The sequence below is a fragment of the Ursus americanus genome, chromosome 11 (genome assembly GCF_024610735.1).
Source record: "Ursus americanus isolate L20-20 chromosome 11, mUrsAme1.1.p, whole genome shotgun sequence".
NCBI classification, from domain to species: domain Eukaryota; kingdom Metazoa; phylum Chordata; class Mammalia; order Carnivora; family Ursidae; genus Ursus; species Ursus americanus.
The window spans coordinates 61,074,865-61,091,747 of record NC_142137.1 but is presented as its reverse complement, the minus strand read 5'-3'; the positions used below and the strand labels follow the sequence as shown (position 1 = coordinate 61,091,747).

The 16,883-nt window shown below is 43.0% G+C and overlaps 1 protein-coding gene across 1 annotated transcript in view; it reads right to left on the bottom strand.

Moving 5' to 3' along the window:
• The window catches only part of MTHFD1L (methylenetetrahydrofolate dehydrogenase (NADP+ dependent) 1 like), a 184,770-nt gene that overhangs the window by 93,847 nt on the left and 74,040 nt on the right, over nt 1-16,883 (bottom strand). The window contains exon 20 of the mRNA XM_045805348.2: nt 13,071-13,182. Coding sequence (XP_045661304.2) covers nt 13,071-13,182 — 112 coding nt within the window. The remainder of the gene's footprint in view (nt 1-13,070; nt 13,183-16,883) is intronic.

The following is a 16,883-nucleotide window of genomic DNA, read 5'->3' as shown; positions in this document are numbered from 1 at the left end:
TGGCTAAAAGTAGCATATACAACATGACTTTGCTACTCTATTTTTTCAAATCGCAAAATGATTTGCATCCTGCCTCTCTCCCCTTGGCAGTGATGGTCTTTCCCAAATAAGAAGCCGAATCCTTCATGTTTTGATTAGCATCCCTTTTGGCACTGGAGTATATTTGAGATGTTAAATATGCCAGTTGAATTTCAGACCATATGTTTTTAATTTTAATGTTTAATGCCACTGCAAAGACTCTCTGCATTGTTTCTCAACAATTTTCGAGTTTAAGTTTCTTGAGCTCTTTTGCATTCCAGAGTAGTGCAAGGCTTAGGCAAGACAGAGAGATGTGCTGGAATGATAGCGTGCACCTGTGATCTGCTGGGCTCCAGGGCATCCGGCTTTCTCGCTGGTAACCACAAAGCATTTCAAACAAGGCCTTCGAGAAGGATTTCCCTAGCCCGAAAGGAGGGTATTTGAAGCAATGCAATTTCCTTAGATCTCTTAGATCCTGTGTGGATGGTCCTGGATGCCTTTGTGTGAGAAGGGATACAAGCAATAGTGTTTCCCATTGGCACAACTCAAATCCCTCTGAGTTTCTTATGAGTTTCATCAAGCGTACTCATACAGCTATTCTTCACTTGAAAAATGAATTAGTATTTGTGTAGAGTTATCTAAAAAGTAAAGATCCTTGGCATCTTAAGGTGGTAATAGTAGCTGATGTCCACTGTTCCGTGTGGGGCGAGCCCGTACTTTTCCCAGCATGACTGCATGTCCTTCACAGAACAAGCCTTGTGATAGGTATGGGAGAAACTGTGATTTGGAGAGGTTAAGTGACCTACCCAAGGACACGTCCAGGACACGGCAGAGGACAATTCAAAGCTAGGCAGCTGGATTAATGTTTTAGTTTTCTTTGGATATTTATTGGAAAGATATATGCACCCCTAGGCTTACTGCAGCATTATTTACAATAGCAAAGATAATGGAAGCAACTCAAGTGTCCATCGATAGATGAACGGGTAAAGAAGAGGTGGTGTATATACAAGGCAGTATCACTCAGCCATAAAAAAGAATGAAATCGTGCCATCTGCAACAACATGGATGGACCTAGAGGGTATCATGCTAAGTGAAATAAGTCAGACATCGACAAATGCCATATGATTTCACTCATAAGTGGAATTTAAGAAATAAAACAAAGGGGGAAAAAAAACACAAAGAAACAGACTCTTAACTATAGAGAATAAACTGGCGGTTACCAGAGGGGAGGTGGGTTGGGGGATGGGTGAGGTAGGTGACAAGGGATTAAGAAGGGCACTTATCGTGATGAGCACTGAGCAACGTACAGAATTGTTGAATCGCTGTGTTGTACGCCTGAAAGTAACAGAACACTGTATGTTGACTACACTTGAATAAAAACAAACACACAAATAAACAAGCAAACCCAGGCAGCTGGAGCCGGCAATCTAATACATTTGGCTGCTCTGTGGAAAATCATCTCCATTATCTTGATTTTCAGTGTATATAGCAGAAAATGACCTTGAAACTGTTATCGGCCAAAACAGGAACAAAAAAATATTAGGGTAACTTAATATTACTCTAACTTAATTCCACCAAAACTTTGAAAGGTCAGGTTGTAAAATCTGGGTGACCATTAATTAACAAATCCTGTTTCTAAGTTTTAAAATAAATTTTTTATGAAAGAGTTGATACGTACAAAATACAAGGAAGTCGGCAGCAATAACTAAAAAGTCTGATCATCAATACATAAAACTCAGGATGGTAGGCACTTTGTGGAGAAGCAGAGAAATGGGATCACAGTTGGGGGGGCATGACTTCTCATAATTTACTATCCCAAATGCACCATGGAGACAGACAAACAGAAACTAGGCTTCTAATGGAAAACCCTTCAATTACTTTACTACAACAAAGGGGATAAATGTTTTGTATTCTTCTTCTGCAAAACAATTCTAGAAAATAGGTATCATCATGTACTCCTTCTTCTCTGAGCTAGATCGTAAAGACCTGACGTTTTTGTCATCTTCCATAGTGAAGGTTCTTTCTTCCTTATCTCAAAACCACTTCTAGACTGATTTTATATTTAGAGACCATATGAGTAATACAAATAAAAATCGAATAGATAAACTGAAAGTATGGCAAAAGATAGTTTTATTCAAAGTATCTTGTCAAACAGAAAAGTAAATAGGCCATAAAATTAAGCCCTTTCTTTTCAAGGGTCCACGGGACCTTTTATGCAAATGTTCAGAGCCGGACAACACGGGATCAGAAGAGGCACTTCCCTGAAAACCAGGTACCACTGCGAAAGCAAGTCCAGCAGCTACAGCAGAATAGTCAGGGGGGATGATGCATGGATCTCCTTCTTGCAGAAAGCCCTGGTCTCTGTGGCTGAGAAGCAGCTCTGGGGAAACCATCTGTTTGGCTGCTCTTCCCTGGGGAGACAGGATGGGGGGGGGGGGGAAGACCCTCACTCTGCCAGAGTAGGTAGACTGAGGAGCAGCTCCGGGTGCAGACCCCACCATCCGCAGCGGCCTTGAATAGGACACGGGATGAGGGCAGCTGAGCTCCTGACTAATTTAAATCTACTGAATCTGCTTGGCCTTTTTTTTTTTTTTTTTTTTTTTTAGGTCTGAGGCTCACAGCCACCTCCAAAAGAATTACGGTGGAGGAAAAAATTTCACATGTGGTATGACTTCGGGAAAAGGGCCACCCTAAACAAACATAAATTTTGAGATAATTAAAGGCCTACATGTAAGAGGCAGTATTTTAAAAGCCAATATAGATCATGAATCCAAAAGCAGAAATCTCGAAGAGAAAGGGTGGAAAAAGAAAAGGTACAATGAACACATTTAAAAGACAAGGCACGCATGGGAGAAGATACTCGGAACACATAATGGCCAAGTGCTCATATTCAGAATATAACTCCTAACATCTCACTCCTGGGAACAGACCCTCGAGGACTTTTGCACGGAGACTTGTGCACGTATTCTCAGAGACACAGACTAGAATGTTCCCGGTAGCATTATTTGAAACAGAACACCAAAAAGGAATCTTAGTGGCCCTGAAGGAAGAGCGTACAAATGCACGTGCTGACGTCCATGCCAAGGGAGACTTCACTACGGGTTGGATGAGGCTTCTCTGATCACAGCTACTCGGATAAATGCGGAAATGTCAGGTTGAACAAAAATAGCCTGCCTTCTGCTTTTGGGTGGCCTGCAACTTTTTCTTTTAATGTTTGGAAAAAAAAAAAAAAAAGAGGACTAATACTTCATTGCATGTGAAAATTAGATGAAATTCAAATGTCAGAGTCCATGAATAAATCAATCTATTGGAACACGTTTCCTTCCTGCGTTTTAGGGTTTCCCTGTGGCTGCTTCTGCAGTTGAATACTTGCACAGAGATGCTATGACTCACAAAGCCTAACATACTCGCCTTGCCCTTTACAGAAAAAGTTTGCTGATCCCTCTTGTAGCGCAATGCAGATAGAAAGATTCATTAATGCACAAAATTTTAGAACATATAAAATGCTACAGAAACAGGCCGCATATCTATGGTTCCCAAATTGATGTGCTGAGCTATCCTGAGCCATTGCACTGAACTCGGAGGAGCCATGCGGCATTTTCAAGTTTGCAGGGAAGCTCGGTAACACTTGATGTCTGTTGAGGCCTGCCAGTTCCACCTTGAGGAGGAGCCATGCGGCATTTTCAAGTTTGCAGGGAAGCTCGGTAACACTTGATGTCTGTTGAGGCCTGCCAGTTCCACCTTGAGTTCATGGTTTCAACTTTACTGCCCTGCACGCCTTTCAATGACATCATATATTTGTGAAGCCAAATTTTTGGCGGTTGCTGAAGAAAGAGCAAGAACGGTGTGAAAGCCAATGGGGAACAGGAAATGATTTGAAGCGTCGACCAATTCCAAGGACCAAGAAGTTGTTCAGTGCCCAACAAGGACACACATCTCAGTAATAACTTACAGTGGCTATTTAAAAATGAAACAGTATCTTTCCTTTCAATTTATATGTATTCTTTTTTTTCAGACAGCTACTAAGGTATCAAGACATAAATATCCATGAAGTTGTTTGGACCTAACTACTTAATAAATGGACATGTTAGGTATTTCTGTTGGCCTCCTCTGCCTTAGGAAACAATTGCTGAGACACTACATGAACAGAGAAGGTCCAAGAATCTCTGTTGTAGATCTTTTGCAAAAACATACTCACAGAATAAGAGTATGAACCATGCCTGGAACTGATAATCCCTAACCTGGGATAGTGGCTTCCTCTAGAGAAGGAGAAAAGGGAATGAGGTCAGCGAGGGATTCACAGGGACCTCAACTCTTGTGTCGAATGTTTTATTAAAAAAAAAAAAAACCCTAAAGTACACATAGCCATATATTATGATTTTGACACAACTGAGTGATGGGAAAATAGGCATTTATTACATTAATCTGCACACTTTCTTGGATACTGTATACTCAGTATATTTCACTTTTTTTTACACTTTTTTTTTTTTAAGGGCAGAAGACTAGCTGATGAAAGAACGAAGGGTGAGTGACTTTACACAGAAGCATGGGCAGAGAAAGGTGGGGTGGAATAAGGACCAGTCCCGAGAGCAAGGGAGAACGCGATTAGGCCTCAAGGTACATTAGAGACATTCGAACTCCCAGGACAGTGAAAACCGCCTTCCCTTCCTGGGCTTCCTGAACATCAGGCTTAAAGAACACCACTGGTGATGAGTAGTTTACCCAAAGGTTAGCACGTGACGGACACCTCCTCACTTCTTGTCCTTGATTTAATTATGAATACAATCACTGGAAGAAAAAAAATTGGGAGTACCCTAATAAAAACAGAGCCTAGGCTGAGATCTGTGTTTCTATACAATGTAAACAGAGTGAGGTCTGGGAGAATACCAGCTTAGAAAGCTGGGAGACCTTTTGATGTCAGATTTTTTTAAAGGGTGGGTGAAATTATAGGTATGTTTAGTTTGGTCTGGTTCTCTTCTACCCAAATGAAAGGATATTTAAAATTTGATGGCAATAAATATGGAAACAGGCAATAAGCTGGTGACCGGGTGAAGCCGCCAGCAGGGTTTCCGGAAGCCTAAGGAGCAAGATTTAAATGGTTTGCGAAAGGGCAATGGACAAGTAAGGGGAGCAATAAATGTTGTGACTTAACAAGATAACCTTTAATTAGTACTGTATTAGGGAGAAATATCTTTTTTTTTTTTTTAAAGATTTTATTTATTTGACAGAGATAGAGACAGCCAGCGAGAGAGGGAACACAAGCAGGGGGAGTGGGAGAGGAAGAAGCAGGCCCATAGCAGAAGAGCCTGATGTGGGGCTCGATCCCAGAACATCGGGATCACGCCCTGAGCTGAAGGCAGACGCTTAACCGCTGTGCCACCCAGGCACCCCTGGGAGAAACATCTTTTAAAGCAGTCTGGAGAAAAGAAGATCTTAGAAGAAGAAGGAAAAAAAAAACCAAGCCTACACTGGAATTAAAATTTTTAAAAATAATAATAATTAAAAGAAAGAAAGAAAGAAAGAAAGAAAGAAAGAAAGAAAGAAAGAAAGAAAGAAGAAAGAAAGAAAGAAAGAAAGAAAGAAAGAAAGAAAGAAAGAAAGAAAGAAAGAAAGAAAGAAAGAAAACCCAAAAGTATCCCACCACCGTTGGCATACATTATTACAGATCGGCACAATATAATTACACTGGTAGGATTTTAAGTTGTGGCTATCCGCTGCAGACAGGTCATCTGAAACTTGGTGTTTTTTCATGGGAGTGGACGGGAACCAGCTAAAGAGCGATGAGAAAATCACTGTAGGCAGAGCAGCCAACTGACCACCTGCACAGGTTTCGGTGAGAGGGGCCCTGAGGCTGTGTCCTCTTCCTCTTCCTGGCTGGCTGACAGAGCACACGTGCCGTCATCTCTCTAGGCTTCAGTTGTGTCATGTGTAAAATGAGGTTAACAATCCCCGCCCCCAGAACTGTTTCAGGCTTCGGGCAGAATGCAGACGACCCGCTGGTCTGGAGCACAGGTCTGCAGCTCGGGAACCGCCCAGAGAATGGCAGCATTTTAATGAATATGTTAACGAGCCTTTGCGTCCCAATCATTCTCAGTGTGTCTTAGAATGACCATGGTTATTTATTCTGATCTCGAAACCCTAATTCTGAAACATTCAGGGCGAAGCTCAGTGCATGATTTTAACCGCTGGACATTGCTCTAAGTTTTCTTCTGACACACAGTCTGCTTGTGCGTAGGTACCCCGGCAGCCCGGGGAGAATCGGCAATGTCTTGACCAGCACTTCGGAAGAGGACGCTCAATGTCAAATATAAGTGAAACATCAAAAACAACCAAAGCTTCATACAGGTCACTATAAAGGAAATATGGCGAAATGTCACACAGCATCCTAGGCTATGAGAAGACCTGGGTCTTGATCTGTTTTGGATCAGGGACCCCTTTGAAAAATCTAATGAGAGTCGTGGAGCCCTTCTCTTGTTAAAAAAAGGAAAAAAAAAAAAAAAAACCACCCAACAACCACATATGTACGTATATAATTCTGTATTTAATTATGGGAGGGGTGGCGGGTAACCACCCGTTAAGAACTCCTAGCTTAAACGCGTACAAGTGTATGCTGAATTCCAGAGTGAAGCAAAGGTATTCATTCGAATTGGGAATCAAAACCAAATTAAGAAAACAGAAAGCAAATTTAAAAAACCAAGGATCATGTGTAAGTTTGAAATCCTTACAAATAGTTTAAAAATGAGATAACTTATTAGAGCCTAGAAACTCAATGTTGTTTTCCTTTTCTTTCTTCTTATTTTTTAAAAAATAACACATGATTAGGATTTGATGCCAAAGAAATGTTTGCTTTTACAGCAGTGAATGGAGGTTTACTGGACTCCCATGAGGACTGTTGGCTAAAGGAGGAATAGAAACAGCTATCACGGGGACCACAGCATTTCCCCCCCAAATTGTCAGGGAATATTTTGGTCTAGTCTGATAAATTTGTGCAATTACAGTTGGCTGAACAACATGGGTATGAACTGGATGGGTCTACGTATATACAGAATTTCTTTTAAAAAAATATATATATTTTAAAGATTTATTTATTTGAGAGAGAAAGAGAGAGAGACATAGATAGCGACAGAGCACAAGTGAGGAGGAGAGGGAGAAGCAGGCTCCCTGCTGAGCAGGGAGCTCAGCATGGGGCTCGATCCCAGGACCCTGAGATCATGACCTGAACCAAAGGTAGACCGTTAACCGACAGAGCCACCCAGGTGCCCCCAGATTTTCTTTTTGATAAATACAGTATAGTACTGTAATGTATTTTCTTTATGATATATTTTTTAAGATTTTATTTATTTATCTGACAGAGAGAGACAGCGAGAGAGGGAACACAAGCAAGGGGAGTGTGAGAGGGAGAAGCAGGCTTCCCGCTGAGCATGGAGCCCAATGTGGGGCTCGATCCCAGGACCCTGAGATCATGACCTGAACCAAAGGTAGACCGTTAACCGACAGAGCCACCCAGGTGCCCCCAGATTTTCTTTTTGATAAATACAGTATAGTACTGTAATGTATTTTCTTTATGATATATTTTTTAAGATTTTATTTATTTATCTGACAGAGAGAGACAGCGAGAGAGGGAACACAAGCAAGGGGAGTGTGAGAGGGAGAAGCAGGCTTCCCGCTGAGCATGGAGCCCGATGTGGGGCTCGATCCCAGGACCATGGGATCATGACCTGAGCCAAAGGCAGACGCTTAACAGCTAAGCCACCCAGGTGCCCCCCTTTATGATTTTCTTAATACTATTTTCTTTAGGGGTGCCTGGGTGGCTCAGTGGGTTCAGTGGCTGACTCTTTGATTTTGGCTCAGGTCATGATCTCAGGGTCCTGGGGTCAAGCCCCACATGGGGCTCTGCACTCAGTGGGGAGTCTACGTGAGATTCTTTCTCTCCCTCTACTCCCCCCCAATAAATAAATGCGCCTTAAAAAAAAAACTATAAATACTGTTTTCTTTTATCTAGCTTGCTTTACCTTAAGGTATGTGTCAACTGACTGTTTATGTCATTGGTAGGGCTCTAATCAACTGTAGGCTATTGGTAGTTAAGTTGTGGGGGAGTCAAAAGTTATATGGGGATTTTTAACTGCACAGGATGGGGGTTAGTGCCCCAACCACCAGACTGTTCAAGGGCCAACTGTAATTAAATAAGTTTCACTCTATTTTTAGCCTAAATGGAATATTGATTCCATTATCTGAGAATAATTATTGCAGAGTAGACAAAACAATTCCTTCCCGGTGTGTGTTGGGATAGAACAAAAAATTAAGACTAAATACACCTCACAAAACCCATAGTACGGGGAAAATTCTAAGAGATGCCCATCATCTCTTAAGGTTGTTCCTTAATCAATCCGATACTTAATCTCATAAGTGCATTGCACTTACCACAGAGGTTTATGGGCTTACGTCTCACACCACATTATAAATTATTGGAGGCTAAGAAACATGTCCTGTATCTCCGATTCCCAGCTCCTACCATATATTACTTGACATAACAGCAGAAGCTCAGTACAAGTGTACTGGAGTAAATCACTTCAAAGGACTTACATAAATCCTCAGTTACTTCTTTTCCAAAATATGACATAGAACTGAAGTCGCTAGATCGTTTGCTCATTTTCAGTTTGACCCAGAAATTCTGTCAGATTGCTCTTTTTCTGTAAATTACCCTTTCAAACCTTTTGCCCATTTTTCTATTGGATCACTTGTCTTAAAAAAAAAATGAATCCATAATCCTTGGTGATTTATATATATTCCAAATGCTAGTCATTTGTCTATTACCCCTACAAAGGTTTCTCCTACTCTGTCACTTGTTTTTTAAATCCTGTATCTTTTCACACACAATTTGTTGTGTGTTTTTTTTTTAAAGATTTTATTTATTTATTCAACAGAGATAGAGACAGCCAGCGAGAGAGGGAACACAAGCAGGGGGAGTGGGAGAGGAAGAAGCAGGCTCATATCAGAGGAGCCTGATGTGGGGCTTGATCCCATAACACTGGAATCACGCCCTGAGCCGAAGGCAGACGCTTAACCGCTGTGCCACCCAGGCGCCCCACACACAATTTGTTTTTTAACATAATTCAAATTATCAATCTTCTTTTGGATTTGGGCTTTTTATATCTTAAGAGGCATAGACTTCTATAAACAATGACTTTTCTAAGGACATAAATTCTCTCACAGGCTTCAGATAAAAACCTATGTCTATTGCATTTAACTTCTGTGGGAGGACGTTAAAATGGGGCTCTTTTGGTTTCACTTTTGTCTGAAGCCCCCAAAAGGTGTCAACCGCTCTCATGTTAAAGGATGAAGCTAAACCCAGCAGCATTTGCAAAGACATTATTTGAAAACAGATTCTGTATCCTTTAGCCCAGCAGCTACCTTGCATTTTCAAAGGGTTGATAAAGTTAGAGGCCAGGCAAGGAGTTCTTCAAAGAAAGTTATCAGTGTGCAGAATCCCACTGCCCACGTCCCAGGGGAAAGGATGCGGAGCTCGAGGATGAGGCTTTAAACGCACAACTGGAAGTGGTGTCCCTGCCTTAGAGGGACACAGTGGTGGGTTGGGGGTGACTAGAAGTCTGCAGGCTGAAGAGAAACAGCCCCTGCAGCGGAACAGAGACTCAGGCGAGAGATGTAACTGCACTCCTGCCAATGGTAAGGTCACAGGTCGAAGGTCTGTGGGGCCTGGAGATCAGGTACCGAATTAGCAGCAATGTATCCTACTGCCCAGAGGGTTTCTGCCAAGAGTGTGGGTCCTCTGTTAGAAGAGGCTGGATGGCTACCAACGAATGTCAAAGCTTCAACCCTGGACAGGCCAGAGGCAGACTAAGTACAAAGTGATGGGGGACAGAGAAGAAGCCCCAGTTCCCTCCCCATTTTCAGCCAAACGCAGGCCCAAGATGGGAGAGACTTAAATTTGAATGGAATTTGGAGTTATTTTTATGTAAGACTGCACCCACATTTTTTTTTAAATGAGACTATTCTTATGACAGAAAGTGATTAGAGGAATTAAAACATTTTTTTTTTTTTCAAGGAACCAGGATATTAATTGAGAGGGAGGGATCTACCACAGATTTCATCCAAGGCAGCCCACAGATCAGGCTTGACCAGAGAATGGGGGTAAGAGCATTGTTTCCTGATCGTGCCCTGCTCCCACAGTTCAATACCTTGGCTTTGCTTCCAACAAGCCAGTGCAGCCATGGCATTAGGGTACCACCTTCGTGAGAGTTTAACATTATAGGTCCTGAGTCATGTGTGAGCTACACATATCTATGCAAGTCACATAGTTATACACACTGAAGCGTGATCTTTATATATTAAAACTAACATAAAATGAGGTATTTGCATACCAGGTTCATAGCAGCATTATTCACAATAGCCGAAAGGTGAAAGCAAGCCACGTGTTCACAGACAGATGAGTGGGTAAGCAAAATGTGGCATCCATAGACTGGAGTATTATTCAGACTTGAAAAGCAAGGAAGTTTGAACAGATGACCCAACACGGGTAACTCTGAGGATATTATGCTACGTGAAATAAGCCAGTCATAAAAGAGCACATATACTGATATGAGGAACAGTCGAAAACTCAGACAGAAAGTAGAAAGATGGCTGCCAGGGGCTGGGGGAATGGAGAGTGGGGAGTTGTTGTTTAATGGGTACAGAGTTTCAGTTTTGCAAGGTGAAGAGTCCTGGAGATGGATGGTGGCGATGGTTGCACGGTAATGCAAAAGTACTGGACTACTGCACGGCACGCTTAAAAATGGTTAAAATGATAAATTTTGTTAGATGTATTCTACTACAGTTAAAAATAAAATCACTATCCAAAAAAGCCCCCCCAAACCCTAACTTAAAAAGGGGAAAGGTAACCTTTCTTAGCCACGGATCAATGATGGGGGGGGGTAATAATGAGGAGTGGCGAAGAATCATCACCGAGTCTCACCATGCGCCAGGTGCTGTGCCAGGGCCTAGCAAGCGGTCTCCTTCAAACCTCATTTCAAACCTACGAAGCAAGCCCTGTTTAAAGCCCCTTCTACAGATAAGGAAACGGAGGCTAAGAAGGGTTCAGTTGCCTGACAAAACACAACTTGAAAGGAGCGGAGCCCGTTACTCTGACTCCAGAGCTAGCACTCTCAACCATCTGGCAGCGGACAGATTTTGTCACTGAATTCTCCCCCACTTACAGCCTCTTAGACTAGAAGAGGTCATAGAAGGCATCAGCAAAATCACTGACTTTGGTTCGCCATGGTTACACAGCAATTTCTCATTTGATACTATTCCTTAAAATACCGCAGTTAAGAAAAGAGGAAACTGAACCCTAGAGAAGCTAAGTAATCTACCTCAGGTCACACTACCAGTTAGGCTTACGACCCCCCAGATTCTATCTCAGGGTCATGGCTGCCCATCCATACGCAATTCCTCATCTCTCCTGTTTCACATGAGACTGTCTACAAGGGACATCCCAGAGAGGCTACTAGAAGGGTCCAAGGTCACACAGAAAGCTAGTATGTTTCGCATACATCATCAGTCTATACCTTTAAAGAGGCTTTGCTGCAATAACACGTATTCTATAAATATAAACACGGAAGAAGTAAGGACTGATACAGGAGCACAGAGCTCTGTCAGCACAAAATAGAGTGCTTTCTTCCAGAAGCTCTTTTATTTATGGAGCTGATGCCTTAGAACCACCACTTCACGTAAGCACCCAACTTTTCAGTGCCTGCCCTTCCCAGACTCCTGGTCCATTAGCGCTACGATTATGCTGTGATCAATTGAGCAAATCCATTTAGACGGCACGTCTAGCCACTCTCAGTGGATTCGGTACCAAAGCGGCAAAGTACACAAGATCTACACAATACAGGCCTTGAGGAATGAACTACATAAATTCTCATTGGATTCTGACTGCATGTCTACAGGGAATTCTTAAAAACAGCCTCAATAACCCTGACGGAACTTTATAATGGCCGAGCATAAAAGTGCAGTGCTAAGTTCTTTAGCCCGGTAGAATCTTTTCTAGTAAAATAACTCACTTCTGAGTTTGATACAAGGCTGGTGATTAGCGTGAAAGAAGCCACTGCTAGACTTGATGATGACAGGCACGAATGTGGCGAGTGGCAACTGCCCGTTGGCATGTGAGAATCCACCAGTGTGGGCTCTCGGATGTCGAATGGTGGTGTTATTCCAAGAATCCTGGTTATTCGTTTGTCCTTTGTTGCCTCCACCTCACAGGTGGGACTGGGGCTAGCCCTGACTGAGCAAACTCGATGGCAGCTGCCCCCTCTTCCTGACTGGAATGTCCATCGAAAACTGAAGAGAAGCAGGCACCGCAAAGGACCTTGACAGCAGCACCGAGTCTGAAGTCCTACCAATTAGAATTTCCAGGTCTAACGGCTGGGAATCTCCCCTCCATTCGACACAAAAACATACTCCGATTTGAGGAAGAGCCAACTGATCTCTCCTGCTAGTGACAGCCAACAGTGAACGAGCGCTTCTACTAATTACACGGCGCTCCAGGCAGCATGCTCCGTGAAGGCAGGCTGGGGCTCTTTTCCTCACCGTGTGTTCCCAGCTCTGCTAGCATGCTCTGTGCACAGCAGGTTCTCAATAAACACTGGCTGAGTGAATAAATAATCTCATTTGGTCTTCACAATAACTCTATTATAAGGTTTGATACACTATTATAATCACCATTTATAGATGAGAAGACCGAGGCTCAGAGGTCATTAAAATGTGTCCAAAATCACTCCAGCAGCAAGTGTCAGAGCTCATATTCAAACCCATGGGTACCTGACATCAGGACCTACGGTTTGAACACAACATCACTTCACTATATAGACCAGACCATTTCACTATATAGACCACTATATAGACCAGACCATAGGGCTTTTCCAACATTGAGACCATCTATGAAAGGTGGGTCTAAAAGAATAAATTTTGAATCAGAATGGACAGCACTCTTGCTCAGTCATCAACTTTTAGATTTCTTCCGTATTCTACAACAACTGAATTTAACAGAAATGACTTACCTACAAATCCTTCTTCACCGACCAGTTTCAGGGCGATTTTATCAGCCAACACTGAAGAGTTGCCATGGGCGATGTTAGCAAAGGGGCCAGCGTGCACAAAGACAGGTGTCCCCTACGGAAATTGAAGGACAAATTAAAACCCCAGAGACAAAGGGAGAAATGAACCAAGAGAGTGAAGTCATTCTGCTTTTATTAATACTGCATATTCAGTGTGCAACTTCTCTCGAAGAAAATGAAAACACCTGGACTCTCTCAACGAACCAGATTCCTGGTACTTTCTACGACAGTGTCATTCTACATTAAATGCTGCACTAGGGGGAAAAACCTCTAAGGATTGATTATTTCCTACTATAATTTTGATAAAGCACTCATTAGCTGCCTCACTGACTATGGAGTAAACGATTTACCTCAGTTCATAGTGTTTCGCATTATATATATAAATTTTTTAAAGAATAGAATTAAACCCTGATGGCCCAAGAGGCTTATTTAAATGTATTTTTTTTCCTCCATTGAGAAATCAATCACTTCAAGAAAAATCTAAAGAAAGTAAAAAAAAAAAAAAACAAAAAAAAATCAATACCATTAATGAACTGTGTAGTATGCAGGACAATCCCATGAGGTTTACGTTCACTATAGCCCGTTTTTTCATCTACAATAATAAACTTGTTCTTCTGATTTTTACAAATTCTTTAAGTCTTTCTGTTTAGCTGGCTTACATGTTAAAAATCTGGTAAGTATTAAGACAATAAAAGCAAAGGGACGCCTGGGTGGCTCAGAAGGTTAAGCATCTGCCTTCAGCTCAGGTCCTGATCCCAGGGTCCTGGGATCAAGTCCTGCACTGGGCTCCCTGCTCACTGGGGAGCCTGCTTCTCCCTCTCCCCCTCCCCCTGTTTGTGCGTGCTCTCTATTGTTCTCTCTCTCTCTGACAAATAAATAAATAAAATCTTAAAAAAAAAAAGACAATGAAAGCAAAGAAAATTTTCACTCTTGGTAAAATGCTAGAGTGATTCTTACTACAAAGGCAAAAAAACCCACAAAAAAACCAAAAAACCCCAAACCAACCCCAAGATAAGGGAATTATCTAAAATCCCAATAAGGGATTTAATTCATTGACAAAAATCTGTCACTATTTCATTTTAAATGCCATTTCTATAGTTTTCTTTTATCAGTGAGAACAGACTGTAGCCCTGTCTAAAGGAATTTATCCACATTCATTGCGATGTTGGGGTTTATTCTGAGCCCAGCCGGGGCCGCTGGGGTCTGTGTCTGTGAGGCCTTGGCTCCACCTGTGCAAATAGAGGCTGCCCTCTTACTGACAGGGGGGAGGCAGGGAGTGATGGAGGGGGGGTGGGAGACTGGGAGCCACGGAAAATTCCCATGAACCACGAAGGGCTGCTAGCTGAACATATTTCAAGGACGAGAGGGCTGAACAAAAGCAGGAAGAAAGGCAGTGAAAGAAAAATCATCTCTGAGAATGAAAAAGAGTTTATCAAAGTCATTCTGCGCATTACTTTTCTTCCCAGAGTCCTCAGGGGGGACAATGACAGGGTTCTGATGAGGTCACACGAATGTCTGTGGAAATAAAGCTGGCAATATGAAATCCAAACGTAGGCGCCTATGGATATTTTCACGTGAGTGTCTAGTGTCTAGATCTGTGCACCTATCTTTAACGTCTCACTTCTATCCAGATAAACCTTTGAAATGCTCTGAAGAAAACACCGTTTAGAAGAACTTCAAGTCTCCATCACCTCCTCCCCTTGCAGTCTGGGAACGTGGCATTGGTTAAGCTAGTGGTAAGCTAGTGGAGCTGGGGACAGGGTCATGAGGACAAGGTCACAGGCTCTGTCCCTGGGTCTACACACTGCAGCGTTCAGTGAGGCCCTCGGTCTGAGAAGCGCCAAACACTGGTCTCTGGCGGGGGACAGGGGACAGGGTGTGTGGCCGGGTCAGCATAAACACTTCACTGTTCCTGAGGTTACCACTCTAAGGACTAGCATTTCAATTTAAAATTAAAGGCCACACAGTGAATTACTCACTAAAGCAGTAGTAGAGCCCTGGTTTTCAAACTCCCAGTATGGAGTCTGAACGGAAAAATCTGTTGAACATCATTATTAGATATTCAAACACAGAGACACACACGCTCACAGGCTCAACTAATATTTACGGCGATCACAGTTAAAAAACTCTATGACGGGGGTGCCTGGGTGGTGCAGTCGTTAAGCGTCTGCCTTCGGCTCAGGGCGTGATCCCGGCGTTCCGGGATCGAGTCCCACATCGGGCTCCTCCGCTGGGAGCCTGTTTCTTCCTCTCCCACTCCCCCTGCTGTGTTCCCTCTCTCGCTGGCTGTCTATCTCTGTCAAATAAATAAATAAAATCTTATTTAAAAAAACAAAACAAAACAAAACTCTATGAAGGGGCACCTGGTGGCTCAGATGACTGAGCAGCCAACTCTTGATTTCGGCTCAGATCACGAGATCTGAGATCCTGAGATCGAGCCCCGTGTCGGGCTCTGTGCTGAGCTCGGAGTCTGCTTGAGGTTCATTCTCCCTCTCCCTGTGCTCTTCCCCCTGTGTGCACTCATGCTCTCTCTCTCCCTAAAATAAATTAAAAAAAAAAAAATCTTTCCAGGAGATTCTAACGTGCAGCCAGAACTGAGAACTACCAGTCTCCTGGCACCTGCAGCACGGTAACCCTTGAAAGCCTGATACGGGAGTAGCAATCGAGTGTATCTGCACAGGAGCGCTACAGCCCGGTCTGTACACTGATCAATGATTTTTAGACCACTGGCCGATTTAGATTCCCAGTGCCACTAGGTTCATCTGGAATGATTAGGACCCAGATGGCAGAATTCGTACACGCAGATGTTTTAACTGAATGCTGCATTTATTTTTTAACCAATGCCCACCGTCTGTTAAGATAATGACAAAATGGCCTAGTCTTAAATGAAAAATAGAAATGTGAGTACAACAAGAATGGTCTAGGAGCAGCCCAGCCCTCTGACTCCTTCCCTAATGGAAACTAGACTTTTAGAAGGGGTTCTGTCTTAAAGGTGTGGGTAATTCTGAAGAAAGATAATTATTTAAAACAGTAAGCTGATGATCCCTAAAAAAGATGATAATAACATGTTTGTTTTTAAGGGGGAAGTGTTATGAGGAAGCAATATCATGTTTCTTTGTAAATTTTTTTATTCACTCATTTATTAAACCAATATGTATTTTAGGAGCCATGCAGTAAAAATAAGAAGTATTCATTTAATTATTCAACAAATGTTCGCTAAGCACCTAATATGTGTGAGGCACTTTCTAGGAGCTGCGATCAGGTGGTGAGCCAGGTGGAAAAGGTCCTGCTCCCATCGTGGTGGATGGATGGACAAGGAAGTAGGGAACTCCCGGATGATACTTTGTGCCACACCCAGAATGACAAGACAGTGACAGGACACAGCGACTGGGGCTTCGCTGGACTGAATGGCCCAGGAAGGCTTCTCCAGGGTGCTGATATTTAAAGGACAGGAGTCCTAACATACAAGAAGGAGCCAGACACGTGAAACTGGGAGGAGCGTCCCAGGCAGGGAGAGGGAGGATGAGGCAAGAGGCAGGGAAGGGCCAGATCCTGCAGGGTTTCCAGCCAGAATGAGGACCAGGGCAAACCACCCAAGAGCTCTAAGCGGGAGAGCAACAGGACCTGATTCCGTTTCAGAGCTCTCGGGCGGCCGAGCAGAGAAAGGATTCTGGAAGAAGAAGTGGTAGCAGCAGCCACTGTGGCAGGATGGGAGTGTACGCTGGAGGCCGGGGCAGTGGGAGAAGTGGACAGGTC